Source organism: Aplidium turbinatum, chromosome 8 (assembly GCF_918807975.1).
Source record: "Aplidium turbinatum chromosome 8, kaAplTurb1.1, whole genome shotgun sequence".
NCBI lineage: Eukaryota > Metazoa > Chordata > Ascidiacea > Aplousobranchia > Polyclinidae > Aplidium > Aplidium turbinatum.
In genome coordinates this window covers 4,097,806-4,125,639 of record NC_137479.1, presented here as the reverse complement: position 1 = coordinate 4,125,639, position 27,834 = coordinate 4,097,806, and the positions used below count along the sequence as shown (strand labels likewise).

The window sequence follows — 27,834 nt, the reverse complement described above, 5'->3', positions numbered from 1 at the left end:
AATGTTTCTGCTTAATGATTCTGATTCCGGACGCTCCAAAATCCATCCGACCCCACTGCCGTCGAAGGCCTTCACAAACCACGGCAAGCGAGCGAGGAACTGGAATACAAGCTGCTATTATTATGAACTTTGTTGTGTATTTCCAGATTTGATTATCACCGCGGGGGGTGAGAACGTTCCAACCGCGTTGATCGAAGAGAGAATCAAGAATGAGCTGCCAGTGATCTCCCACTGTGTGCTGGTGGGGGACGGCAGACGCTTTGTCTCCACCTTGGTCACGATAAAAGTGAGTGTGTGAGGCTCAAACAGATTCTAATGGTGTTTGGGATGCCATGTTTTGTCATGCTGATGTTATGCGATCTTATATAATAACCATGTCCTTGCTTGTCTCAATCCGTTTAGGTTAGTCTTATTTTTTGACGCTTTTTGATCTGATTCAAAATTTACCCCAAGACGAAACCCTCGCAAACATGCAATGTATATCAAAAAGGATTATTGATATAATGCCAAAATTGTTGATTTTGCCTGACAAAGTAAAATTGAAACTAATAAAATCACGTCAGCATCTTTTTTAACCTTGGCTCCCTGGGGCAGTGCAACGTAAAACATGGTTATATTGGGCAACACGTATACTGTATCTTTTTTTGAAGATGTTTAATATATATTGAATGACCTTTTTGTTTCCTTCGATTGAATTTATTTAGTTTCTTTGAATGCCTCCAACGCTGAGTCATTTTCATTCAGCTGTTTATAATCGATCTTAACCTAAAAAAGGTCACCTTCCTTCTGGCTGTCTCAAATATGACGATATTGATGCTTTTGAACTATTACTAATCAACATATATCATGTAGCAACAAAGCTAGTTTGCGGCAACTCACCCAGACTGTGAAATCCGTCAGTTTTACGTTGATTCAACGTCTCCAGAAGTTGATAATGACGGATTTTGCTGTCTGGGAGGCGTCTAGAAATAGTTGTTTGTAGTTTTTCTTTTAGAATTTTTTTTTATCGTGCAAAGTCATCAATTTTTCTTGTTTTCACTGTTGGTGTGAACATCCAGTGTGTGACTTTCTATCATCGCTAATATAGAAATGACGAATATGTTTCAGATAACGCCGCTGTTTGAAATAATATCGTAAAATATAATTTATGACAATTTCAAGGCAGCAGTTGAGCACGTCCCAGACAACAAACTACGTTAGTTTTACATTGATTCAACCTCTCAGATGTTGAATCAATGTGAAAATGATGTATTTTGCTGTCTGGAATGTTTCTGATCCAGTTTTCAACACTGACCGAAAACAAATTCAATATTTTACCTTTAACGAAAACGTGTAAAGTTTGAAATATCTGTTGACCATTGTTTTGATGGTTGATTGTTTTGATTGCCTGCCTCTGCACACTAGTGTGTATGAATGTGTAGTTAGATTTACTGTGATGGGGTGGTGGCTGACTAGATGACTGCTTATGGTCTTTCGCTACCATCCTGATTGCGCCATAATCTAACCAACAGTTGTACAATGCATTGTTTTGACAATTACATTTTACTCTGATTATTTGTTAATATATGGCGCTGTTAAAACAAAATAAATTGACTTGACTTGACTTGACTTGCGGTCACCAGGGATTACGTAACTTTGCGTCATGGACCAAGCCAGTCAGTTGTGAAATGTCATTGTTTTCACACAGTGTGAAGTTGATGACGACGGGATTCCGACCGATAAACTGGCTCCGAAAACGACCGAACATCTCCGAAAATGCGGCAGCACCGCCACTAGTGTCCATGAGTTAGTTTCGGGCAGAGACGAGCACTTCGTTGAAGCGATGAAGGTTTGATGATATCGTTTCCAAAATCCGCCCTTTTTACATTGATTCAACGTCTGCAGACGTTAAAAAGGACGTACTTGGCTTACTGGCTGTTGATAGTTTTTATAGATGGGTTTTGGTGACGTGATTAGTTTACAGAAGAGTTTGACAATCTAGCTCTGATAGGATTACGTCATTTCCTATATTGACACAGTTTATCCTCAATTCAGTCTTATCTCTAATGTCAAGTTGATTTTGGTTCTTTGTAGTTTGATCCTACTTACGTGACTTGCTGAGTGATTGCGCAATGCTTTTCCCGCCTTTGTCACATACCTCAGGGAAATTATTTGTCAGTTCGTTTTCTAAATTTAAATTTTTCTTTGAAAACATGTTTTGGCAAAAATTGTGATTTCGTATGAAATAAGATTCCCGTTTAGATTTCTCCTGTAAGTTATTATGCTTTTTCTCGTCACTAACTGGACATGGTTTATCACCATTTCACGCTTTGTAAGAAAAAAACTAACAATAGCATTTTTTTGCGCAAACAATTAGCAATTCTTTTGAAGATATTATTGTGAACTGTGGTTTCTGTAGTTGTTCTAATATAACTCCTAAGCCTGAAAAGTAGCAAAGCAATATTGACTTGGCTTGTGAAGAGAGGGTATTGGGCTCGTGGAAACCGCAGGATTGTTAGCAATGTCTTATCAATGCGAATGTAATTATTTTGCAGCTTGGATTTCAAAGAGTTAACTCGCTAGCGACATCTCGTGCACAAACAATTCGCAAATGGTCGATTCTTCCTGGGGAGTTCACGATCAGCGACGGAGAGCTGGGTAAGAAGTTGTTGTTCTTAACGATGGTTTTGGTGATCCATAAGTGGCCCGACCTTGATAGCGGATGCTTCATGCTTACTAAATTTAAGCTTTAAATGTTTCCGTGTGAAGATATCTCTGTAAAAGTGAATTCAAATGTTTAAATGATTGTGCTTGTCGAAATTAATTCAAAAGTCAGATTGCAAAGATAAACTAATGAAGATTATTATTGGTGTACAAAGCTGAACGAATGTCGGAATCGTTGTTCTCGGACGGGAAAGTTTCTTTGAGAACTTAATCCTGGTAGTTTTGCATACTTGTGGAGACTTTGAACCACTGACGCAAGGCCTGGTTACCGAGATTGACAGTGAAAAAGTTACCGCTCTTTGTAAACTACTCCATCCCTTAGGTGTCACTGAATGGAGGGTTGTCGTTCATGTGCATTGTGCACACTCAGAGATGAACTACGCCGTTTCTTCATCTCTTGTTCTTATATTCGCAAAGCTGAGAGTTTACTGTTTGTTCACTGAGCGATCTAAAAATATCTTCTTCCTAGGTCCCACTCAGAAGGTTCGGCGTGCCTTTGTGCTGAACAAATACAAGAATCTTATCGCTGCCATCTACGCGGAGTCCCCCAGTTCCAAGTTTATTGTGTATGACAGTGGTTCCCAACCTTTTTGAACGCACACCCCCCTTTGCTAATTTTGAAACGTTTGGTTCCTCTCCAATTAGCCTACGTGAAATAGACACAATGGCTTAATTAGAAGAGCTTTGTTTTAAAGATGAATCAGATCGTATATTATAATTAGGCTACCATCGATTGAACTGCCATAGTAGTTTCCCTTCTGTTGCGTTGCTGGGTGCTTGCACACACTTCTGACGTTATACCAGAGTCACCCGAATCACGTGCAATTGCTTCGACTACCGTGACAATTGCCTTCTCGCCAAAGCAACCTTGAGGATTTGAACACTACGCGAAAACTTAGATACGAATAAAGAAATTCAAAGATTTCGTAACTTTTCCATTTCTTTTTCCAAACTTCAGTAAATTTTCAAATTTTTGTAACTTTCAGTCACAAAACTAGGGTGGTGGATATGATGGTCTAGCTAGCCTACAAATTGTTTACAAAGTGTCATAATAACTTGAATGAATCGATGTCAACTTCAACTTAAATTCGGCAACGAATAACTTCGCTGTATAGTAAAACTTCCTGGGGAGGAATCCCTCCCGGTTGGGAACCATTGGTGTACAATGTGCAATTATTCAATTTATCATGCGTTTATTAACATATCTTGCTATTTACGAAAACGTATTCATTGTTTTTGTAGCAGTTGTTATCAATAAATTTAAGTATACGCTAGGCTAGCCTATTTATGTGATCAATTATTTTCTTGTGCTCTAGAATTATCTGATTACATCAACTGCTTGTTTATGTGAAGTTGCTATACTGTGAATGCAATCGCCTAGTTATTTGCTTTACTGAACAATGTGAACATGTTTACCTTCGAACTGGAACAAATTGCAATTTCAAAATGACCCACACCGCTATTGCCAACAATTGTGGATGTGCTGGTGTTGTTTCAACCAAGCATTGCACTTGTTCGCTTTAACGAAAATATCGCATCAACAATAACGAGGTTTGGGAACATTGCAAATTAGATTCCAACCTGGATTCCAAAGCTACTGCGCAACAACTTCCTAGACAGGAAATCGGTTGTTTTTGCATTGATTCAACGTCTGCAGACTGATTTGCTGTCTGGGTTTTAATTTGTCGCCGCGATGCCAGTGTAGGTTATTTGCCTGTAGTATCAACGTGGAAGGTCAGGAAGTGAAGTCGAACATTGGTGTCAATCAAATTATTTTGTCAGCTGTGATTTATCATCAAAATAACTTCAATCCGCATGCAGTGTTTCAATTCTTATTATGTACTTTATTGTTTTGCATTGGTATTCATCATTTACTGAAATTTCACTTTTTAGTTTATTTTCTATCACACTGTTTGCCATATATTGTTGCAATTACAACTCTTTTGGTGTATCTGCAGTTGACACCTGTTACGTATTTTTGATTGACGCCTACGTAAAACTCTAATAAGCTACTGTGGGCCTACGCAATACAACGTTATTTTGGCGACATAGAGAGGGGCCCCCATCTGAAGCTGTTTGGCTTAAACCTGATTTTGCATAATTAACTATGCCCGATGAGACTGCTCAATTGATAATGATGACCGCTTTAACAACAAATCTCTGTTCACTGGGTGAAACACATCAAACATCTTCACCATTTTCGGTAACTTGGCCTACGTCAGTTCCTCAGATCCGCTACGCGTAGGCTATACGAAATTGCAAGGGTTTAAAGTTGGTTGTTTTGAATCTTTATCCTCGGACTAAGAAAGCTTCTTATAGGTTATTTCTGGTAGAGAAGCTTTGAACGAATGACACAGGTCCGGTTACCAAGATTGACAGAATGAAGTGTCTTGTTGTCTTTGAATTTATCTATCCATTAGGTGCCGCTGAATGGAGAGCAGTCCCAAAATGCGTTGCTTCAGCGCACACCCGAGAGCCGAACCAGCACTGCTTGATCTTGAGGTTTCTTCGTGTACAAAGTCTGGCGCTCAACCATTGAGCTAACGGGCGGGGCTAAAATAGCTCATAGAGTCATCAATGCGGTAGGCACTTTAACATTACCCACTCGTCGAAAAGCGTACTCGCGGTTCAGCTGATTTCAGTCATGTGACTCGACACGTGATATTCTGATCGAAAAATTTTGATACAAAGAAATTTAACTGAATGCTTCGCTACAACCAGCGTTGCCTAATGGTTAGGGCAGAGGAGTAGTAATTTCGATTTCGTGGGTTCGATTCCAACCCTCTGCTACTAGCCTACTATTTTTTCTTCTGCAACTGAACTGAGTGCAAGAAGGATCTTAATGACTGCAATCAATGGAGTTTATAAGGAAAATTGTGACTAAAACACAAAGCAATTTCACATTGAAAAGCAGGCACTCTTCGACGAGTGGGTGATGTTAAAGTGCCTACCCATCAATGCAGTAACCCAGAGAAGGACATCAGCTAGTTTGAAAGTAGCGCCCTATGGTACAGTTTGCCAAAAGAGCGGCCTTACCGCTACTTTTGCCTTAAACTGACAAGGAAAGCTCTATTCAAGTAGGCTACTTTGTAAAGTCAGTGACCTTGAAAACGAAACTGAAACATACATTTGTTTGAACTGCTATTTTAACGTCGTATAGGGAACGTTCAAATATTACGTAACGCTTTTTTTCCGAATTTTTGACCCCCCTCCCCCATGTAACGCCAACGTAACGCTTTTTTCAATCCCCCCCTCCCCCATGTAACGCTTTTTCACTACAAATTCAGCACAAAAAACTACCATTCCGTACTCGAAAGCGTTACGTAACGTTTTGCTTGAACCCCCTCCCCCCCCGATGTGACGCTAACGTAACGCTTTGCATACCCCCCCTCCCCCTCGAAGGCGTTACGTAATATTTGAACGTTTCCTAATGGAAAACATGTTTTAGGTGAAATTTTATTCTAGTTTTTCAGTCGTCATCGTGTGAGCGTCTGGGGCCGAGGGTCTATCCTTTTACCACCCCAGATTCACGACGTTCCCGGACTACACTGGAAGGGTAGTAGAGAGCAGCCAGTCTTTGGTTTCATCATCCATGACACGCAGACCTTCCACTCCGTTAGGTGGAGCAGTCATTGATGATGTGGTCTGTTCCTCGGCACCACACTCACAGGAGGAGGAAGAGGCCATTCCCCATTGGTGCATGGTTGAGCGGAAAAGCCCAACGCCCGTACGGAGACGGTTGAGGCGCACCCATGCCTGTCTTGGCAGCGTTAGATCGATGAGGCGTGTGTCCAGGGCCGGATTTAGCTGATGGGGGGCCCGGGGCACTTTTAGATCGGGGTGCCCCAGTGCAAAAAATTTTTTGCGCCTACGGCGCGAAAAACCAGCTCTACGTCTACAGTAGCATTAATCCAGCATTTTGCAGAAACTTTAAAGGCTGAAAGGAAAAACATAACACAAAATCACATTTTTTTCACGTAGGAGGGCCCTTCAAAAGTCGGGGCACCTGCACCCTCTGCCCCCCCTCCCCTAAATCCGGGCCTGCGTGTGTCGGCGATGAACGAATAGCAGTGGCCGAGTGGTTAGCGCGTTGGGCTCGCAGTCGAGAGCCTGCATGTTCGACTCCAGCCACCCGCTCTTGTTTCTCTGGGCAAGAAACTTTACGATAATTGCCTCTACCCAGTGATCGATTTCGATGAATGGGTAGTACCAAATTTAAGTCATAAGTAGAGTAGACAATCGGAAATAGACATTGCAGTCGGCTGCAGCGTGGGTCAGGTGTACGTCGGAAGGCGTACACCGATGCATAGCGCTCAAGTCCGCTTTCCCGCAATGCAGGATAAAGATAATAAAACAAACAAAAGTCTGGTGGCGGTTGACTTCCATTCAGAACTCCATTTATGGTCCGCCCAAGCAGCTGCAGAGTTTTTCAGTGTTGCCATCAAAAAAATTTAACAGAAAAGTAGACAGCAGCTGAAGTACGGTAAAGCTGATGCAGCACCTCTCCGCTACGTCGGAGAAAAAGTAGCGCCACTGCTGTAGCCGCTAATCTTAACAAAATGTAGCGAGCTACTGTCAACCTCTGCAATAGCTACGCCGTGTCCACTTGGTGTTGAATGCAGGGTCCAAAGAACACGCCCAGATTAATTTATCAATTGCAAAACCGGATATCTAGCAAATAGCGATTGGGTTAAGGTACTGCAGGATTGAATTGATACGGACGACGAAAGAGCAAAGTAGCCTTTACCAAACGCATTCGATAAACACTTGTTTATTGACAGAAGCCTTTGAAAACTACGTTTAAACCCGGCATTTGAAACAGGGATAGTTAAAACTTAGGGACTGATGAAATATAAAATGTTGATTTTTCATGGCGGTGGGATAGCGTAACGGATAAGGCGTTGACTTTCCAATTATGCAAACGTGGTTCGACTCCCGGCTTCAGCACTGCTTACCTCTACCTAATCCTAGGGTGTAATAAATTGGGTGGGCATAATTGCAGCAGAAAAGGCGGCCGAGAGAAAGAAACTGGCCACCCTACTCCCCTTATTTTTTTTTTGCCAGACGCCAGAGGCTTAGTATAATGAGAACCTTATCTTCTCATACCCGAAATTTAAATCAAATATGGGACCACCTTTACATGACATGCCAGCCTATAGTCTCACTCAAGGCAAGATACGGGTTCTGTCCTTTCCCACAGTAAAATCACCCGTGAATTGTGAACTTAGTACAATAACACCTCGCTACAAACAAAACTGAAACGGTGCCACGTTTCGGTGGTGAGTATGTTGGCATCCAAGTTAAAAAACTGCGACCACAGATCCTGTTCTCTTTTGCGTCCTATGATGTTTAAAACCACCACAAAGAAATCTCAAACCGATTTTCTTTTATAAACCGGAAAATAACAAAAAGTGCAAAAAGACTTTGTCAAAATTTGAAGGCAGAATGCATGGCTGAAACACCCAGTGATAACGTCTCGTATGAAACTTGTTTAAAACCCGCTTCTTTGATCATTTGTGCAAATTCTTCTTGACGGGGAAACTTCCTCATACTCTCCGCGAGGTATTGATACGACTTCCAGTCCCCGGCAACCAGCTCACCGATGACAGGAATGATTTGAAGAGTATACAAGTCGTACAAGCTGAAAGAATCAAATATTTCATGGCTAAGTCCACTGGAACAAATGCACATTGCACCAGCTATCATTCGCCCAAATTGTTGACAGCTGACTTCGTTGACGCTGTGGTCACTCGCAACCACTCTAGCACTGCGATCGCTTTATGTTGCGTCTGGGTTGGCAACGTATTCAAAAATAAAATCACAGGGGGCTTTACCAACACAACTGTCAATCTTGCACTGACACATCATAGGCCACTTCAGCACGATGTGATATGGAAAATGGCTTAATTTTAGTTTATGTCAAGACCAGGAAAATCTCGCAACTTACGCCGTCTTAGTTATGAAAGTGAATTATAAAACCAGATTTACAAACCTTTTCAAGCCAGGAACAGTGACATCGCTGCCGAATTCCAAGCATAGAAACCGGCCGCCAGGTGTCAGCACACGGTGGGCTTCTTTTAAAACCTGCACAAACAGATAGTTGGATCCCAGATCGCATAATCAGTCATTTCTACGTCTGCATACGTTGAATGTAAAATGACGGATTTTGCTGTGTGGGATGGTCGCCCGCTTTGTAGAAAAACGTAAGCTACTTTGCTTATGTGCATGAGGACGCTCTTGGCTTATGCCCATTGAGCACTTCACTGGAGACACCTTGCTGTGCAAAGCTCACTGCTTGCACTTTGAGCACTTTGGCAAGGTTGGATCTTTGGAGCATGCCCGGATTTAGGGGGGGGGGGCAGAGGGTGCAGGTGCCCCGGGCCCCTCTTTTGAAGGGGGCCCCCCGACGTGGAAAAAATGTGATTTTGTGTGTGTTTTTTTTAGGCTTTGAAGTTTCTACAAAATGCTGTGCAGTGCTGGATTAATGCTACTGTAGACGTAGAAGTAATTTTTCGCGCCTAAGGTGCGAAAAAATTTTTTGCACGGGGGCCCCCCGATGTAAAAGTGCTCCGGGACCCCATTAGCTAAATCCAGCCCTGCTTTGGAGCTAAGGTTCCGCAAAATGGGAAAACGTCACACGGAGGTATCCAGTGTACCTACTGCACTGAAGAGGCTGAAACGGTGTGCACTGTCTGCAGTAGAGAACATAACTAAGTATTTTTTCTGGTTCAATCTGATTAAACAAGCACTTCATGCGGGAATTAAGCACATTCTCTTGCCTTGCCGAGAACGATCACAAAGCTTGCTTCTATCTTTCAAGCTGTGTCTACCATTCACCTTATAAAACACCACTCTTCAAAATATAAGCCTTCCCACAATCCCACATAGGCTTGTCAATAAAAATTTACCTACCCAGTATTTACTGCAAACGTCTTGCAGTCTGCAACACGGGACTAACCAAGAATGCACAATGTCTATTAATTAAAATTAATAACTTAGTTTCTTTTCGAAACCTGATTGTACCATGACCATTAAAAGATGTATCTTTACTAAAAATAATTAATGACTCACCTTATCGATATTAGTGCAGTTACGTATACCGTATGATATGGTGTATGCGTTGAACGATCCGTCAGGAAATGGTAAGTCCTCAGCATTTCCATGAACCCAATCCACACTAAATCCTTTCTTCTGTGCCCGCTGTTTGCCAACATTCAGCATTTCTTCATTCAAATCGCACACTGTCACTTGTGGTGCCTTTGCAGATAACAGATTTGAATATTTTATTGCACGAAATGCAACATCACCTAAATTCAAAAATACAGAATGAGAGATTTGGTGGAAACAATCTAAAAATTAGACGGCTTGGATTGAGCTTATTAGGACTACGATTAATAATAATCGAAGAATTGGGGCACTCAGTCCCAGGGTCTTCTTGAGTCATGGAGAAGGACCTTGATAAAATAAAAAGCATCTTTTTGTGTGCGGTTGCATTGCTTCGTTTGCCTAAAATCTTGCTTCAAGTAAATCGCAGGGATGTATATTTTAGTCCGGAAATTACAACTTTGCACACAACTGCATCATAAATAGGCTACCTATCCCCAACCTGTGATAGCAGTTATCACAAGGCTATTGTCAATAGTTTTTGATAAGCATTTAATTTAAATGTCAGTTTAAAACATAAGCTTCTTTAGATGCACATGTCTGGGTATTTTCACATGTTAATAAAGAAGCAGTGAATCGCCGAACTTACCTGTACCCCCAGCACAATCCAAGAGCTTAGTCCGTTCATTAGGATTGAGAATGTTTATTAATTTATCTTTCCATAGCCTATGTATTCCAAGGCTCATCACGTCGTTCATGAGGTCATACTTCGATGCAACGTTGGAAAACACTCCTTGAACTGTGACAAGTTAAATATAAGCAATATACTGTAGTAACACCTTGGAGCAATATATTGTAGTAACACCTTGGACAACATTACGATCACCAAACATTTTTCTTGAAGCAAGGATGTTAAAAACAACTCCCATTTAAGTTAAGAGATTTCCTAAAAGTGATACTAGTAAGATGTATAAGAAAAAACTCTTTCAACATTAAATATGTAGTTTCATTTATTTGAACCAACTCAACAATTAAACAAATGTTTATCATATTCTGCATGAGTTTCATTTTTTCCAATGCACTTATACAGAGGTTACAAGTTTCTTTAAGCTGTTGGTTTACCACAGGGTTGCCAGTTTCGTGGTTTTTCCCATTGAATTAGTTAGTTTTGGAATTGCAGAAAAGTTTTAGCAGTTGTGTTTTCTCGATTGGTTTGATTTCATTTTCCCTGAAAGTTTCTTCATTTTGACTTGACAGTACCACTCATCTTTCTCCATTACTTTTTTCAAACGATTTACTTCAATATATAATCCTACCTCTAAAACACTCCCATATGTATATAAAAATTATTCATTAAGCCATTAAAACAATGAGCCTGTCTTATGTCAAAATGTCAGGTTTATCTGAAATCTAGATTTGCCTTGGCAGATTGGTGAGGTAGACTCTCCGTCGTCAACCAGAGGTGTACACGAAAGAAATAACTTTATTTGCTAATCAGATTCTATAACAGTACGGTACACAATAAACTTACATCACAATAACATACAATTCATAAACATCGAGGAAGGCATAAGTAGCTCAGTGTTGAACAATTCAATCTGATTAGCCAGGAGCAGTGAAAGACCATTTGGTCATCTAAGTCAGCTGCTCCCAACTGGTATACTGTATATATTAATGAAACAAAAATACATTGAAGCACTCAAATTGACTAAAGGCAACAAAATAATTACGATGCATCAGCAACATCTTTAGCAGCGTAAATCTTTGTAGAGGTAGGCTAAGTTGTTTTTTATGTAGGGGATTGATTTGTCAAGTTTGCATATTTCGTGTGGGATTTTATTCCATATATACTACTGGACCTTGAACTTTTAGATGTGAGCTTGACTTCTTCATCTCTTGGCAAAAAATAATTGTTCTGTTGAGAGGGTCTTATGTTATGGTTTTACTTTGTATTTCACTTTGTGTTTGGAAGTACCTGTATCCAGTAAAAATTGTCAAAGTTTTGGACTATTTACAGCCAGAGCCACGGAATGCTTAAAACTTCATGGAAGGATAAAATCACAAACAAAGATGTACTATCCAGAATACAAACCAACATGGAAGTTCTACAAACAATTAAATCAAGAAAATTGAAATATTTTGGCCACATGATTCGCAATAATTCTATTCAAAGACAACTAATAGAAGGAAAAATGAACGGCAAACCAAATAGGGGCAGACCACCAAGAATTTGGACTAATGATATTAAAGACTGGTCAGGACTTAACTACAAAGCTGCAGTAGAAAAATCTTACAACAGAGAAACTTGGCGTCTCATTGCCTCCAACCCTCGACGAGAGGAAGGAACTTAATGATCATGATGACAGCCAGAGCCACTGATTCTGCCGTTGGAGTATAAAATTCTTGGAAAAAACAGGAGCCGGATTCAATTGCCAGTTGATATTGTTACCATACCAATATTTAAGCTGTACTTGGCAATCGACTGCCCAGAAACAGATCATTGATTGAATGGTCTAAATGACTAGCATGAAAGGGGATGAGAGCTTCATCAACAACACCATCAGGACATCATCATCTACCAGCTAATCCATTCCATCACCCACCAGGACAAGAAACAATACCTTAAACTGGATATCAAACCTCAATCGTCTTAGGCTACTGTGTAATGTGCAGTCTAACCATAGAATGAGCTCAACACCTGCTCTCCTGGGCCACATTGAAACGGGCTTTTGCCTGAGGATGGGTTTCTTTTATGTCCGGTTTTCTTTCTCCATCCTATTATTATTATTATTATGACTGCTCAGTGCTCATCCACATCAATATTGGAACTGGCAAATTCAATCCACAACACTTTTCATTAGGCCGTCATTCATTCCTACATGTGTGCTTCTCTGTTTTTGTTTTATTTTTTGCTATTTGTTTTTTGTGGCCGTGCTAACTACTGATATATAGCCTACTACATAATTTTTCATTTAGGCACATTTTAAACCTTTCAAGGTTTTGCCACCTTTTCCCGTTCGTTAACGTGCTGGTAGGTTTATATCGATTTTTGTAGTTAGTATATTTTTCGTCCCGGACGTGTTAATGACGAAAAATAAAATGATTGATTGAAAGCTTCGCCATTATGGTTAGTGAATCACAATTGCTCGCTGTACTACGTAGTAGGGTGGGTCGCGAAATGGACTTTTTCACCAATTCGAAAACCTCAAATGGATATGTGAAAATAGGCCCGAAAAAATACTCCATGCCAAATCTAAGCTGATTTGGACCAGAATTAGCTTGCGAAAATGCATTTGAAATTTCCAATAATATAGACTTTTGGGCGAAAATGGCATTTATTATTTTTTTATCCAGAACTTAAAAACAATTATTCTGTGATCCAGTATTGGTGAAATGCATCTCCTTATACATTTTAGATACCACCAGAGGTGGGCACCCGCTACTTTCAAAGTAGCGCGCTACCCGCTACCGCTACTTGGGCCAAAGTAGCGCGCGCTACCGCTACCAATTTACAAAAGTAGCGTGCTACCCGCTACTCGGGCCAAAGTAGCGCGCGCTACCCGCTACTCGGGCCAAAGTAGCGCGCGCTACCGCTACTTCTTCCGCTACTTTTGTCTAAAATGACACTAGGAAACACTCAAGTCCCTAGTGACGCAAAAATGACCTTGAAAACGAATGTTATCATTTGTTTACGCTGTCATTTTAACGTCGTTATAGAAAACACATTCTAAGGGAAATTTATTGTTACGCATCTTTTAAAAACACGAGCATTTTAAAATGAGAGTCATTAAGTCCTGCCCGCTTTCGCTTAAGCACATTTTTTCCAACAGAGAAAAGTGTCTCCACCGCAGCACTGGAAGGAATGGGGGTGTTGTATTTAATGAACAGATGTTTTAACTCGGTATTCGAAAAGCTCAAGGACTTGCTCTTGTCGGAAAAAAAGGCGTCCACAATTGTTGCTTCCTTCTGCACCGACGTTTCACGGGATGGCGCAAACACTCCAAAAAATACATCCTCGGAGTCATGACTGGTGTTGGTGTCACTCTTCTCGGTATCAACCTGGCTTGATGTCTTCCGCAACAGTCGAATTACATCTGTCTTGACTTTTTCTCGCAGTGCGTCAGCATCATCCGTGGAAACGTAGTGCAGAAATTGTGGCCACGACGTCTTGAAGGAGGGATGAAGACATGATGCCATAAAGCATTTCATGTTGTTGAAGCACTTGTTGAATCCTTTCTTCACCCCTTCAAGGACTTTCACTTTCAACTCCTCACAGGTCACAAGATCACTGATCTCGGTCAACTTCTTCCCGCAAATTGTGATGGTTGGAAGCAAGACTCCGTAATATGCCTTGGACTCGCCCTGGAGAATGTCTAAAGCCTGGCAGATAGGCTTCATCACACGGAGATATTCGCCGAAGAAGTTGATGTCAGCTAGAAAAGACCGAAACTTTGCAACCAAGCCGATTATATAGCTGCTTGACCACGCCAGTATTGCAAAAAAAACAAGCATTTTTTTCAATTTAAATTAAAAAGTAGCGGGTAGCGGGAGTGCGACTGAAAAAAAGTAGCGTCTCTCCCGCTACCGCTACTTTGGAATAAAAATAGCGCCGCTACTCCAACTAAAAAGTAGCGCCGCTACCGCTACTTTTACCAAAAAAGTAGCGCCGCTAGTAGCGCCGCTACAAAAGTAGCGCGCTACTGCCCACCTCTGGATACCACTATACCCTTTTCAAGGTCACAATTCACCTCATGATTATGTTAAAAACTACTTTAAAATGTGAAAAAATTGCTAAATTATGCAATATTGCATCATTCACAAAATTATACTGTAAGAGAGAGGTAGTGTTAATGTAGACTGATTACAATGCTGTCAAAATTGAAAATAACCAGAAACATTGCATGCCCGATTGTTGGTCCTTCTAGAAAGCTACCCTAGGCACAAGCACAACTTCCAATATCTAAGAATATTTTGAAGAAAGTGAATCTCCTTCGGGAAAGCTGCCTGGGGGACGGGGACGAAGAAGCTGTCCTTTCACAAAGAATGTCAGATGTGAAATCAATTAACCTCAAAATCTGTACCAATATTCCACTAATTCCAGACAAGACTATGAAAACCAAATTGGTTAGGCTCCTTAAAGAATATGAAGATCTCAAAACAAACCATCTCACCAAGAAAAAACGAACTAACTTTACTTCAAAAGGACACAATTGTGGATGTGATATGAAAGCTCATATCAAATGCAAGTGCACAAAAGAGGATCAAATACCATTGATTGATCTGCATTTTGTGTGGGATCAGCGGTTAAGGGATAGTGGTCGCTCAACTTCAAAGTGTCGATCCAACTGGAACTGCAGCACTAAGAGAGCAAGTACGGAAACAAGCAAAAAAAGGATCTAGATCCGCAGCTGCACATTGCAGCACATTTGCCAGTGACATTCAGGGAGACTCTACTAATACTGATGATACCGATGACTCGTCGTCAATTGTTTCCTCTGTTACGTCTTCATTTAGGGATGTTGTTGCTGATACGCCAGAACTGTCAATGTCGAAAACGTATCAAGTTCTCGATGGGCTTCACAAAAGAAGATTTTTAAAAATACTGTACGCAAAAGTGAAAGATATGGTGTGTCCATTCGAGCAACAGCAGTGATATGTACCGCTCTCTTAGTTGATATCGGCATCGTTACGAAAGATGATACTTTACAAATAACTGATAAGAGTAAAATCCAAAGAGATAAGGAATATCTTAGAAATGAAAATGTGGATTGCAAGTCCATCGCAGTGTGCCCGGCTTTGGTCCAGGATGTGTATTTTGATGGCCGTAAAAATCAAACACTTGTTCCACGACCAGGAAGCAGTGGAGGCATTCCATTATAATTCAACAAATTTCAGAAAAAAATGTAACCACTAGGTTTTAAAAGGTGCTAGTTTTGATATATTTTGTTGTTTTAAAAATTTGAACTTGAGCAAAAAAATTTTTTTGAAAATTGGACAAGCAGTTTTTGAGATATCGCGTTTTGAAATTTTGTTGTTGTCACTAGGTGGCGCTGTTGATGTTCCGAATGTTTTTTGATTTTAGGGTTATATTTGGGGTAGAAAGTTGGTTGAAGTGTCTATTCCACCATTTTCCATGATGCAGATTTCAAAAATGGTTTCAATTTTAGGACTCTAAAAGCATTAGCTGAGGAGTTATAATAATAATATAATAATAATGTTAGTTTTTATATAGCGCTGTATCCATCGCAGAATGCGTTGCTCCTCAGCGCTTTACAAAGCAGACAGTGTCAATCATCTTATGATTGACACTGTTATGGGTTATGGTTATGGTTATAAGTTATGGTTATATGGTTATGGTTATAGTTATGGGGCATTTTAAAAAATTTGGGGGACGAAATGCCAACCCTCAAATTGTCATGTGGGCAACGAGATATCCCAAAAAATTTTCTGTTCTTTAAAGTTTCTTGCATATACTTCATCATAGTATAACATTTTTTTATGAGACTTCTGTCCTTTTTGCACAATGCAACCTTATATCAAAGATCTATTAATGCAATATTTGAATGCTGCTTGCTTATGATGTCACAATAACAAATTACAGATTTTCCCAAAGAACTTTTTTTCATTGTGAAAATTGCCCGGGAGAACAAAATTTGACTGCAATTTTGAAACAAGGGCTGGTTTTCCTGGGCAATTTTTACAGCAAAAAAAGTTTTTTGGGGAAATCTGTAATTTGTTATTGTGACATCATAAGCACGCATTATTCAAATATTGCATTAATAGATCATATAACTTCTTATGCAAGTCTTTGATAAAAGGTTGTATTGTGAAAAAAGGACAAAAGTCTCATAAATAAACAGTATATTATCATGAAGTATACGCAAGAAACTTTAAAGAACAAAACATCTTTTTGAGATATCTTGTTGCCCACATGGAAATTTGGAGGTTGGCATTTGGTCTCCCAATTTTTTTTAAATGCCACACAACTCCCTATCTAATTCTTGTAGACTAAAATTGACATCATTTTTGAATTCTGCATCATGAAAAATGGTGGAATAGACACTTCAACCGACTTTCTACCTCAAATATAACCCTAAAATCAAAAAAACATTGGGCACATCAACAGCGCCACCTAGTGACAGGTACAAAACTTCAGAACGCGATATCTCGAAAACCGCTTGTCCAATTTTCAATTTTTTTTTTGCCGAGATGCATTTTTCACATACTATAACATATGCTTTAGTCATCAAAATTGAAGACTTAGTGGTTATTTGGATTTGTTGAATTATAATGGAATGCCTCAGCGGCAAGCACGTGGCCAAAGAAGAACATTATTCTGTAGTGAAACAGCCTGGTGGCAGGTACCTAACTCACTTCACTCCTCAAAGCGGACAGAGTAAGGACATTCAGCAATTCTTATCGGCTGCCCTAAAAGGAAAAAATTGGCTGACCAGTTTGAAGTTCATCGGATGTGACTCAACAAATGTTAACGTTGGAATGCATGGCAGGGTTATCGCATTATAAGAAAATCATTTGGACCATCGGCTTGTCTGGCTGATATGTATGCTGCACATGAATGAGTTGCCATTCCGGCATCTTTTTATCAAACTTGATGGAGAAACTACCGGTGATAGGTCAATAGGTCATTCAAAGGACCTATTGGGCAGCTTTGTAAGTCTGCTGAATACCTACCTATCGATATCAATTTCCAACCGATCGAAAATGCCCCACCTATCCGAGAACTACCTCAAGAGATTGTCTATGATTTATCGGATGATCAACGGTATCTGTATGATGTTTGTGCAGCTATTCGAAATGGATCTGTACCAGCCCGACTAGAGAGCATCAATATCTGCCCCTTAAACCATGCTCGATGGTTGACTTTGGCCTCCAGAGTTTGCCGGTTGTACGTTAGTGAACATGGTCGTGTTGGTAATGTGAAGGCCAACCTTGAGGCACTAGGGAGGGCCAAATTCTGTCGAAGCTTAATTCAAGAGCCATTCATCCAATATCTGATTCGAAGAAGGATTTCATTTCATTTGTGCACCAAAGTGGCAGTTATGATGGAGCAACCATTGATGAATGAATTCACTGACTGCAGCCGAACTGCTTTCATAGATGCTTTTGCATAATATGTTTCTATGTACTTCAGCTTGAATGGTACAAAACTTCGAACAATTGAGAAAATGCTTTAAATGTGTGCTGCAATAAAGCATTTTATCAATTACTTTTAGCCTATACACAGTTACACACTAGTATAATATACAGTATAATACACTGCAGTATACAACACACGTTATTTCAATTGTATTCGTCATCATGCATATTTGGCGTTTTTTTCACATTTTCAAACAAGTAGTTTTGAGGCATAATCCTAGTTGAATTGGCCTTTAAAAGAGTACAATGACATCTAAATTGTATAAGGGCATGCATTTCATCAATATAGTGTGACGGAAAAATTTTTTTCAAGTTCTGGAAAAAAAATGGTAAATGGCATTTTTCACGAAAAATCAGGATTTTTGGGAAATTTCGAATGCATTTTCGCAAGCCATTTTTAGACCAAATGAGCTCAGATTTGGCATGGAGTGTTTTTTTGGGCCTATTTTCAAATAACCATTTGAGGTTTTCGATTTGGTGAAAAAGTCCATTTCGCGATCCACCCTACTACGTAGTGAGCACTCAGCCTTGCTGATAGCAAGGAAGAACGCTCCCTTCTTCACACTTGGCATATTTGTTACTTTTGTGTATTTCAATTAATAATAATATGCCTTCCTTTTCATGACAGGAGATAGCAAAGGTTTAAATGTTATGGTATAAAAAACCTGGATTATGCTTTATGGTGTGTGTTCAGAGTGAAGTTTGGAATAAAATCCCAAAACATTTGGAGCGGGAGTCCAGAAAACCCGACTTCATACACTTCTGTCGTAAACCTAGTGTTCTTGGAGCTGATACTTTTTTGATATTTCCAATAATTCTTGCATCATCATCATCCATTGTCTCTTCTTGAATAAACTAGACCTTGTCCTACCAGCACCTTGCCAATTATTATTGTTGCATGCTGGTTATTATATCTTCTTCCTGTTTTAATTTAACTGTCTCATTACCCAGATGTTGGGAGTTACTTAAAGTACATTGCAAATTTGTGTTATAAGAAAGGCAAACACGTTTAAATAGTGACTTCTGAAGCGACATGTGAAGATAATTCTGAAAAAGCAGTAAACTCTGATACCTTTCTCAGCTTTTTCCTTCTTCTTTATAGTTTCATATCCAAAAAATGTATTTTCATCATCAGAGCTGTCTGTTGATGTAGATGTGAAGGATGAAATAGGCATTCGACATAACAAACTGCTTGACAGCAACACCCTCTGGTAAACTCTTACTAATGTCATCTTTATAAAAAATCCTAGGGTATCTGCAAAAGTATGGCAAAAATATCAGTGAAGAAAAATTGAAATATTGTTTCTCAATTTTTATGCTGGACCAGAGTTTGAAAAGAAAGTGTAGACTAACAAGGTTACATGTTTTAAGTCGTCCAACTCTAACACATTGTTTTTTCTTGTCTCCACCACTAGGCTGGGTTGCTTAAAATTCTACAAAAACTTCTACCCTCACATTGAAAAAAACTTAATTAGCTCTATCAGTTTTGCATACCCACAAAGGCTTCAACAAGTGATAGTCTTCAGTTTCCTAACCCATAAGCATTAATACTATCTATAACTTCAATAATCAAAATAACAAATCAAGTAAAACTATAAATAAATCTTGTTTGTTAAAATCACCCATAAGTTCATTGGGAATGACATTTAGAGAATTAAAATTTTTGTAGATTGACACTCTAGTAGTACAACCAGGAAGGACACTACTCCAAAATGTGTTACAAAAATAAAGTGCCTATGGTTACAATGCTGTACATAATAATAGCTAATCCGTGCAAAATAATTTACATCTATGATGCTCTTGTTGCGCATAATCATGAGCACAAATTTTATTGACTACTTCAATTTAAAGAGTAGACGAGAAAAACATGTATGCGATTGCTATGCAACCTGTTTCCCAGTTTTTATAAAGAAAGTAGCTATTTTTCCACACTTAATGCCATGGTTACAATCAGGTGTTGACAGAGTTAGGATTAAAGTTAGGAAGGGGTTAAGGTAAGGGTTAGAGTTAGGAATAAGATTAGGGTTTTGATCTTTCCCCAAGACTAAAAAAATTTCCAAAATACAAGTTTTTGTTTTCAACAGCTTTAAACTTTTCTCAAATTAGGACAGAATTCCTTCTCTGGCAACACTACTGAGGCCATTATTACACTATATAGTGTAAATATAGCCACAGCCTTTTATAAAAGTCAACAGCAGAAAAAGATTGTTTTAAATAGGGTCTGTTTTGAAGCAAGTGGATGGTGCCTTGAAGGGCAAAAATCAATCTTATTCAGGCAAAAAAGCAAAGCACTAATTAGATTTAGGCTAGTGATAATCAACTCCGATCTCCGACTTCGGCTTTGTTCTATTTATTCTCTCAATCTTTTCAGGGTACGATATGGGGGGGGACAAAGTGTTCAGGGGACGAAATAGGTTGCATTCCCTGGAATTGATCTCAAATCTGCACAACCACTCGGCCATTGAGCTGCTCTATCTGTCTGAGTGTGAGTGAAACTCTTCAAGGGTATTGTTAGAATCAATCAATTACCGAGTATGATTTTAGATTTTAACCGCTCACTCTAACTTTAGCATCATAATATTAATAAGTTGTCTTTTATTTATTTTTAATGGAAGTGACTGTTTTTTTCAAGTACATTTTAACTTTTAACAAGTAGGTAGCCTAAGGCTATAGTTATAGTGACTGTGCAAATTTAAAATATTACCGGTAATTTCCAAAGACTGCTTTAGCGATCTACTGTATAGCCTAACATATACCATACGGCAGAGCCGGATTTAGCTGATAGGGAGCCCAGGGCACTTTTAGATCGAGGGCCCCCCCACAAAAAATGTTTTCTCGCCTACGGCGCAAAAAAACATCTCTACGTCTACAGTAGCATTAATCCTGCACTGCACAGCATTTTGCAGAAATTTCAAAGGACAAAAGAAAAAATAATAATAACATAAAATCACATTTTTTCCACGTAGGGGGTCCCTTCAAAAGTCGGGGGCTGGGGCACCTGCACCCCCCCCCTAAATCCGGGCCTGCCATACGGTACGGTATATTTTAACCTAAGTTTGGTTTTGCCATCTTTTTCTTTTGTTGGTGCCAAATTCGTAAGATTACTTCATCGTTTTTTTTATTTGAAATGTTCTTTCAATGAAAAATAAATTTGAATTGAATAGCAGAACTACCGGTACCAAACCGCGTCTGAATAGCATCACAACAAAACCCCCCAATCTTTCTGTGATGATAGTAGGGTTGGGCAAACAACATTACTTTTTTTAAAAGGAGTGCTTTTTATGGCCATTTTTCACGCTGATCACGAATCCGTTGAAATTTTTGACTTAGGATGATGTCTTAGGTTGGTAAAATGCAAAAATTCAAAATGGCCGCCAAATTTATGCACTTTTCAGATAAAATTTGATAACTATGTCTTACTAGGTCATGTAGTATGTCATTTTTTCTGTTTTCAGGGTCACTGATATCGAATATGAGGTCAAAACAGTGATGCAGAATGACTTTATACAGTTATAGCTAAAACTGTGTATTTTTATTGAAAAATACTTACTTTTTAATTTCAGAACCATTTTTGAGTTGATTAATCAACTATATCTTTTGTTTTTGATGTACATTTTTCGTGTCGGTACAGATAATCAACAGTGATGTCTGAAACTAGTTATACACTTAATACACGAAGTGACCCTGTGAAAAAAAACGTTGTATATGGGATAGTTTACCATGAGGAACCCAAAATAAAGACGTTGAGTAAATTACCCGATGGAAGATACATCCTCGGTCGCACGTTAAATGTATGCAAAACAAAGAAAGGACAGAAACAATTGACACTGGTAGATAGCAGCAAAATAGTTGCAACTGAACTTTGCAAAGATTGGGTGGAAAAGAACGTATACCCAGAGCATGAAAGCGTGGTATTCAAAAAAATCAAAAATGACTATGAACTTCTGAGAAATTTGTGCAAACAAGATAACAATACAAGGTGCAAGAAAACGGATGCGTGGATTAGTAAAGTAATGAGTTTTAATAAGAGAATGACTAAAAATGCATACAATGTTTGAACAAAAAACACCGACTATCAAGCGAAATTAGAGAAGCAGTTTGGAGTAAAAATGACTCCAGAAGATGAAGAATTCTACCGCGATAACTGCTTTGGAAGTTATAAAGCCATTTGTCTATCTACTGTTTCAAGTTCCTGGTGAAAACAAAAGCACCGACAAGATACACGCCAATTATCAGCTGATAAGAAAAGAGAAGAAACGAAATCTTCTACAATGCGAGAATGAATAAGAAGTTGCAGTATGAGGACTCATTGTCTCTGGCTGATGGCGATAATCAATCAGCGGTGAGCAGAAACAAGATGTGGATTTTTCAATGGAAAATCTGAACTTTCGTACGTCTTCATCTTCTTCCATCACTACCCGTTGTAAGAAATCGTCCAGTTTACCTGATACTCTGGACGGTGTCAATGACTTCTACAGTGATCGTTTCCGAAAGTCAAGGTCAGAGAAAGTGGCAATAAACTCAACGAAAGAATAGTGTGATGTACAGTGCAATGTTTCTCGGATTATAAAGTGAGTGCTGCAGATTTAGCCGGTGTATTAGTACGACAAAAATGTCCCAAAGATTTGACCTTCGTTTTCTCAAGTAGGAGAACTCTCAGCAGATATTTGGAGGATGCCTCACATATGAATTTGGAGATGGTCGCTAATATACTTCTAGAGAAAGGAGACAGTGTTGTAACTGTCGGCCTCAATGACACTACTAAAGCGGCCGGCAATCGGTTGTATGATTTAAAGGCCGACCAGATTACAATATTGGGACCCAGTCGAGACAGACGTACCATGACTACTGGTTACACAGAGAATCTAAGTCACGAAGAAGCAGATGACACCGCAGCATACGCGTACAAGCTTAAATGCTTGGCAGCATTGTCAAATTCAACCGTTGATGAAATCAAGGGTGCCACTATTTTTGGATGTCCGATAGGGCAGGTGACTGTACCACGCTCTTGCAACATCTAGGTATTGAAGCGGAGAAGATGATAAAATGGTGTGCCCATGTAATTTTGGGAATTGATCATGCTTGCGATAAGGTTTTTCGTGATATAGAGCAAAAGATTGGTGTTCAGAAGTTGCTACACGTATCTGCTGGTGAGAAAGTATTCACATCTCCCAGCACCAGCGTCCATACTTTGGCACATACAGCAATCGCCAAATTGTTGTCGCCTAGCCACGCTGCACATTCAGTATCACTTTATAATGATTATAAAAATTGGATGGATGCTCAAGGAATTAAACACAACGGTTTCAAAGGCTTTGAGCTGATTATGCCTCTGATGGGACTGCTTGGTATTGATAAACGTGAAGATGACACGGGTGATGAAAGAACTTGGGAAGGTGTCAGGTCGTTTTTCGATAAGAAAATACCAGAAATTAGAGCCAAGCAAGAGGAGTGCATGAAGTGCAAGAGGGGTCAAATCCGATTGTATGGTGCTGTACTGAATGAAGTTCTAGATGCAATGGACAGACGGTTGTCCGAGATGAACTTTTTTGCAGGTCAAAGTAGTGACGACGTCAAATTGAAACATGCACCATTGACAAATTTAGAATGCGAATCCGAATTTGCCAAACTTGATAACCGTATAACTTTCAGTGGTGGATCGACGACAGTGAGAACTCATTCAAGGAAGAATGTAGTTTCAACGAATAAATTTCTCATGGATTTGTCATTTACAGATCTCAGTGAAGATGAGAAGTTGAAGAAATGGAAATGGGCAAGGTGCTCAGAAGAAGTTACCCGGGCGAAAAAGCTTGAACAAGACTTTATTGTTAAGTTGAAAACAAGTCAACCACTAGCGCTTCTAAAGAAGCAAGAAGCGAAGAAGAAGAAAATGTCCAAAGTGCTACTGGTACTTGAGGAGTGTAAGAAGCATGGAGGTCCGCCGACTCCAAATACACTTGACTCTCTTGATAGACTTAATGAATCACAACTGCTCAAGGAAATTGGTTACCTTAGGCTTAGATCGACAGTGGCGCCCGATATACGCCAAAAGCGTAGAATTAAATGTGCCGACGGTATAAAAACATTCACGTTTGAGAAGTTCAGTGTAGACGAACTGAAAACATCCATCAGAAATGCTATCAAGCCAGAAGACAATGTTTCTGTTGATGTCGACATCTTGCTGAAAAAAGTCCTTTGAAATTCAAAGGACTCTTGTAGAAACAAAGTTAACAAAGTTGTTGAGATGCTGGTACCCAGATGTTGAAGTGAAAATTAAAGTAGCTTATGGAAATTTTAATCTTAGTTTTTTCCTTTGAAATTATGGTCCTGCTCACATTTCTGTGCGGATTTTATCGCAATATGTATCTGGAGCAGTCCAGTTGGCCTGTGCGAGTTTAAAAACATGATTATCGATATCAGTGACCCTGAAAACAGAAAAAATGACATATTACATGACCTAGTAAGACATAATTATCAAATTTTATCTGAAAAATGCATAAATTTGGCGGCCATTTTGAATTTTTGCATTTTACCAACCTAAAACATCATCACAGATCAAAAATTTCAACGGATTCGTGATCAGCGTGAAAAATGGCCATAAAAAACACTCCTTTTAATGGGACAACAGAGAAAAAGTCTATGTGTGCCCAACCCTAATGATAGTCATACCTATTTCTGAATCAGCTGATTTATAAACAAACTTGTCGAAAAATGACAACAGTGTTTCCCTTTAAAAATCCTGGTGTAACCAACTCGGTATCGTCATAGTGCTCAGCTGAGCTTCTATAAAGGCTGAACTGACACTTTCTGCTTTGTAAAGCAATAAACTCATCTCTGCAATAGATCCATTTTTAGCCTATATAAACACTCTGTCAAACTTACGTTATCATTGCAAATAAAAGAATACTCGAACATAACTCATTCTCATGCTGCTTTTCTGGGGACAAGCAACTGCTGGGAAGACAAACGGTTTTCTATTTGAAATAAAGAGTTTGTTTGAAAATATAGCCACTGAATGTAGCCAAACATTTATGAGACGTTATTCAACATGTAATAATGTACAATGCCATTGAGACGTTGTGACACTGTAGCATTAAAAATCTACTTTTTGGGTTGGCAAGATAAAATTTGGAGGGTGGCGATAGTTCCCCAAGCCCCTTCCCCCCGTGCCTGCGTTCCTAATTGAGCGAACCAGTAGACTTCATAAAGTCAAACCCACAGCAATGTGGAGTTGAGCCAGTTGTTGAAGCTATGCGTGACCACTGAATACAACATATAATTTTTTTTTAAATCAATGAAAAAAGTAGAAAAATAACAATTTAAATGAAAAACCAGAAAAACAAAGTATCTTTTGGATGCAAAAAATCTTTTTTCGCAGAGCAGTTTAATTCATTCTGGAACATTCTTGACACGAAGTTTCCTAATTTAGATGAGAAGTAAACTTCCTGCGTTGAATTTAGCGATGTTTTCGTTTTCTTTTACAAACAGGCTACCATAGCTTGCTTAGGCTTTGCCAAAGAAATATTTTACTTATTTAGAAGTGTAATTGTGGTTTAGTTACTTGTTATGGCAAAGTGCATCTGATATTTTCATCTATGGGTATTACTTTCTGGCTTATGTTTGGTAATCTCTGAATCTTTTTTTTATGATCGCTATGTTTCACGATCCTCATTTGTTTTTTCTTGCCCATGGAACACGTGCGTTTCAGCGCTTACTTTACAATTTACATCGAGTTTCGTCATTCATTTTACTCATTCACATTTCACATTCACTGCTTCTATTTAGATTTAGTTACTAACAGCGGAGAAGAATTAGGTAAAGGGCAGCGGAGAAAGCAAGAATCTCAAGTCAATACTTAATAGATTATAAACACTTTTTTATCAGTGGTGTCTGTTGATTGTTAATGCCTTTCCTACTTTCTTTGTCGGAGAAAAAAGTTTCTTTAAATTCGACATGTGCTTGTAGTGACGTTTACCTTGCTGAGTTGAGTACCGTATGTAGCAACAAACATAACGATAAATATCACACATTACATAGCTTGAAGGTCGCAGATTATTTACACATACGTCCATAGGTGTCTTGATGCAAGTGATAAAGTTCGGTTGTTAAGAAGGAGCGATTTTCCTGGCATCGGCAGTCAGCACTACCTGACTACTCACTACAGAACAGCAAGCAATTTTGTTTCGTGTAATCCATCAATTGGGAAAGTCAAAATATAACTTTTGCTTGCTTATAGACTATTATAAGAATTTGCAAGCAATATTTTACCCCGATCAATTAGTTAATTCTGCACCTGACTTTACAAATGAAGAAACTGCAAGATCAAACGGCACCAGTTCAACTCTCAGGGGTATGTGTTTGAGCAATGCACTTCAAGGGCACCTCTCCGTTCAGCAGCACTTAATGGATGGAAATCATGGAATAAATCACAAACAACATCAATAAGAAACTTCATTCTGTCAATCTCGATAAGTGGGCCTGTGTCAGTCGTCACTCGTCAGTGATTCAAAGCCTCTGCAAGTATCCGAAACTGCAAGGATTAAGCTCTAAAAAAGATTTTTTGGTCCAAATAAACGCTCTTGATGAAGTCTTATGTTGTTAAGGGAATTTGTTTATATCTTAAAGCTCCATTACTTTAAATTCTTCTGATTAGTCAAATTTGTGTTTCGTTTTTCTGTAAATACTTCACCATGTTTAGGTATATTTTATTCTGGTTTTAGCTTCTGAATAGAGTTAGACCAAAGCCTGTAACTTCGGGATAGGTGCAACATTCTGCTCGCAATTTTCAAGTTTTGTACCACCAATCAACATTGCAAAAGTTGCACAAAGTTCCCACACAGACATGGAAACGGGACATTCGGGGACAACCATAAGGTCTAGCCTACTAGTCAATTTATCTGCTAAATTAAAAATTAACAGCCCAAATAGCTGATAGCTTGTAATGAGAACTGTTTTCTGAAACAGTTTAGAACAAGTCAAGCAATTGACTTTTTGAATGAAAAAGCCCTGGTTTAACTTTCATGATTGGCCAAAACATGGCTAGGCCTATATGCCCTTTTGGCAAATATTTACTCAGGAAAATTCTCAAATACCAACACAATTAAAAAGTAAATAAAAAATATCAGTAACCTTTCAAGTACATGCTGGGTTTTTTTTTTCGGTCATTTATTGGTCATTGACCAATTTTTTAGCAAAATGTCCGAAAAAAATTGAGTCAATTCAATCAAAATGTCCGAAAAAATAATTGACTATATATGACCAAAAATGACCGAAATAAATAAAAAATGACCGAATTTTTTTAAGTCATTTCGGGCAAATGACCGAAAAGTCTCAGCGAAAAAAAAACCAGAGTACATGTAGCTCCACACAAAGTGAAAATTACATGACTTATCAAATGTTTTTTTATTTTATTTTTTTAAGATAATGTCTATTAAGATATTTTTAACTGTGCAGACAGCGACCAATGTTTTATCAGTCTTATAGATGTTTGCTGGTACGACCATCATCTCATTCCAAGCTTCAAGACAACTTTCTACTTTTATTTTGCTGCACTGAAGAGATCCTTAAGATCGAAATGATGACTTCTGTCCACAGTTAAAAATGTCTTTGGTAGACATTACCTTTAAATTAAATGAAAAAAAGTCAATAAGTCAAGTAATTTTTACTTTGTGTGGAGCTACATGTACTTGAGTTATTACTGGTACTTTTTTTATTCAATTTTCAATTTTTTAATTGTGTTGGTATTTGAGAATTTTCTTTAGTATCTTGCTTTTTTGCTCATTATAAACAATTGTTAGCAACACCAATTTGGTATGAGATTTTCTGTTGTGAAATAAATACGTAGGATGCGGTTAGCCAGTGCCTTAATTA

The 27,834-nt window shown here is 38.8% G+C and overlaps 2 protein-coding genes across 2 annotated transcripts in view; one reads left to right on the top strand and one right to left on the bottom strand.

Annotated features, from left to right (window-relative positions):
- The window catches only part of LOC145775726 (long-chain-fatty-acid--CoA ligase ACSBG2-like), a 34,003-nt gene extending 29,349 nt beyond the window's left edge, over positions 1-4,654 (top strand). The window contains exons 13-16 of the mRNA XM_082587085.1: positions 147-286; positions 1,688-1,828; positions 2,535-2,637; positions 3,173-4,654. Coding sequence (XP_082443211.1) covers positions 147-286; positions 1,688-1,828; positions 2,535-2,637; positions 3,173-3,297 — 509 coding nt within the window. The 3' untranslated portion in view covers positions 3,298-4,654. The remainder of the gene's footprint in view (positions 1-146; positions 287-1,687; positions 1,829-2,534; positions 2,638-3,172) is intronic.
- Positions 4,655-8,072: 3,418 nt separating this feature from the next.
- On the bottom strand, positions 8,073-19,215 carry LOC145775630 (ubiquinone/menaquinone biosynthesis C-methyltransferase UbiE-like). Its single transcript, XM_082586954.1, has 5 exons — positions 19,037-19,215; positions 10,457-10,606; positions 9,775-10,010; positions 8,696-8,787; positions 8,073-8,344 (listed from the first exon to the last, which is right to left on the bottom strand). Exons 1-5 carry the CDS (start codon positions 19,194-19,196, stop codon positions 8,131-8,133), a joined length of 852 nt encoding a protein of 283 aa, XP_082443080.1. The 5' UTR covers positions 19,197-19,215; the 3' UTR covers positions 8,073-8,130.
- Positions 19,216-27,834: the final 8,619 nt, after the last annotated feature.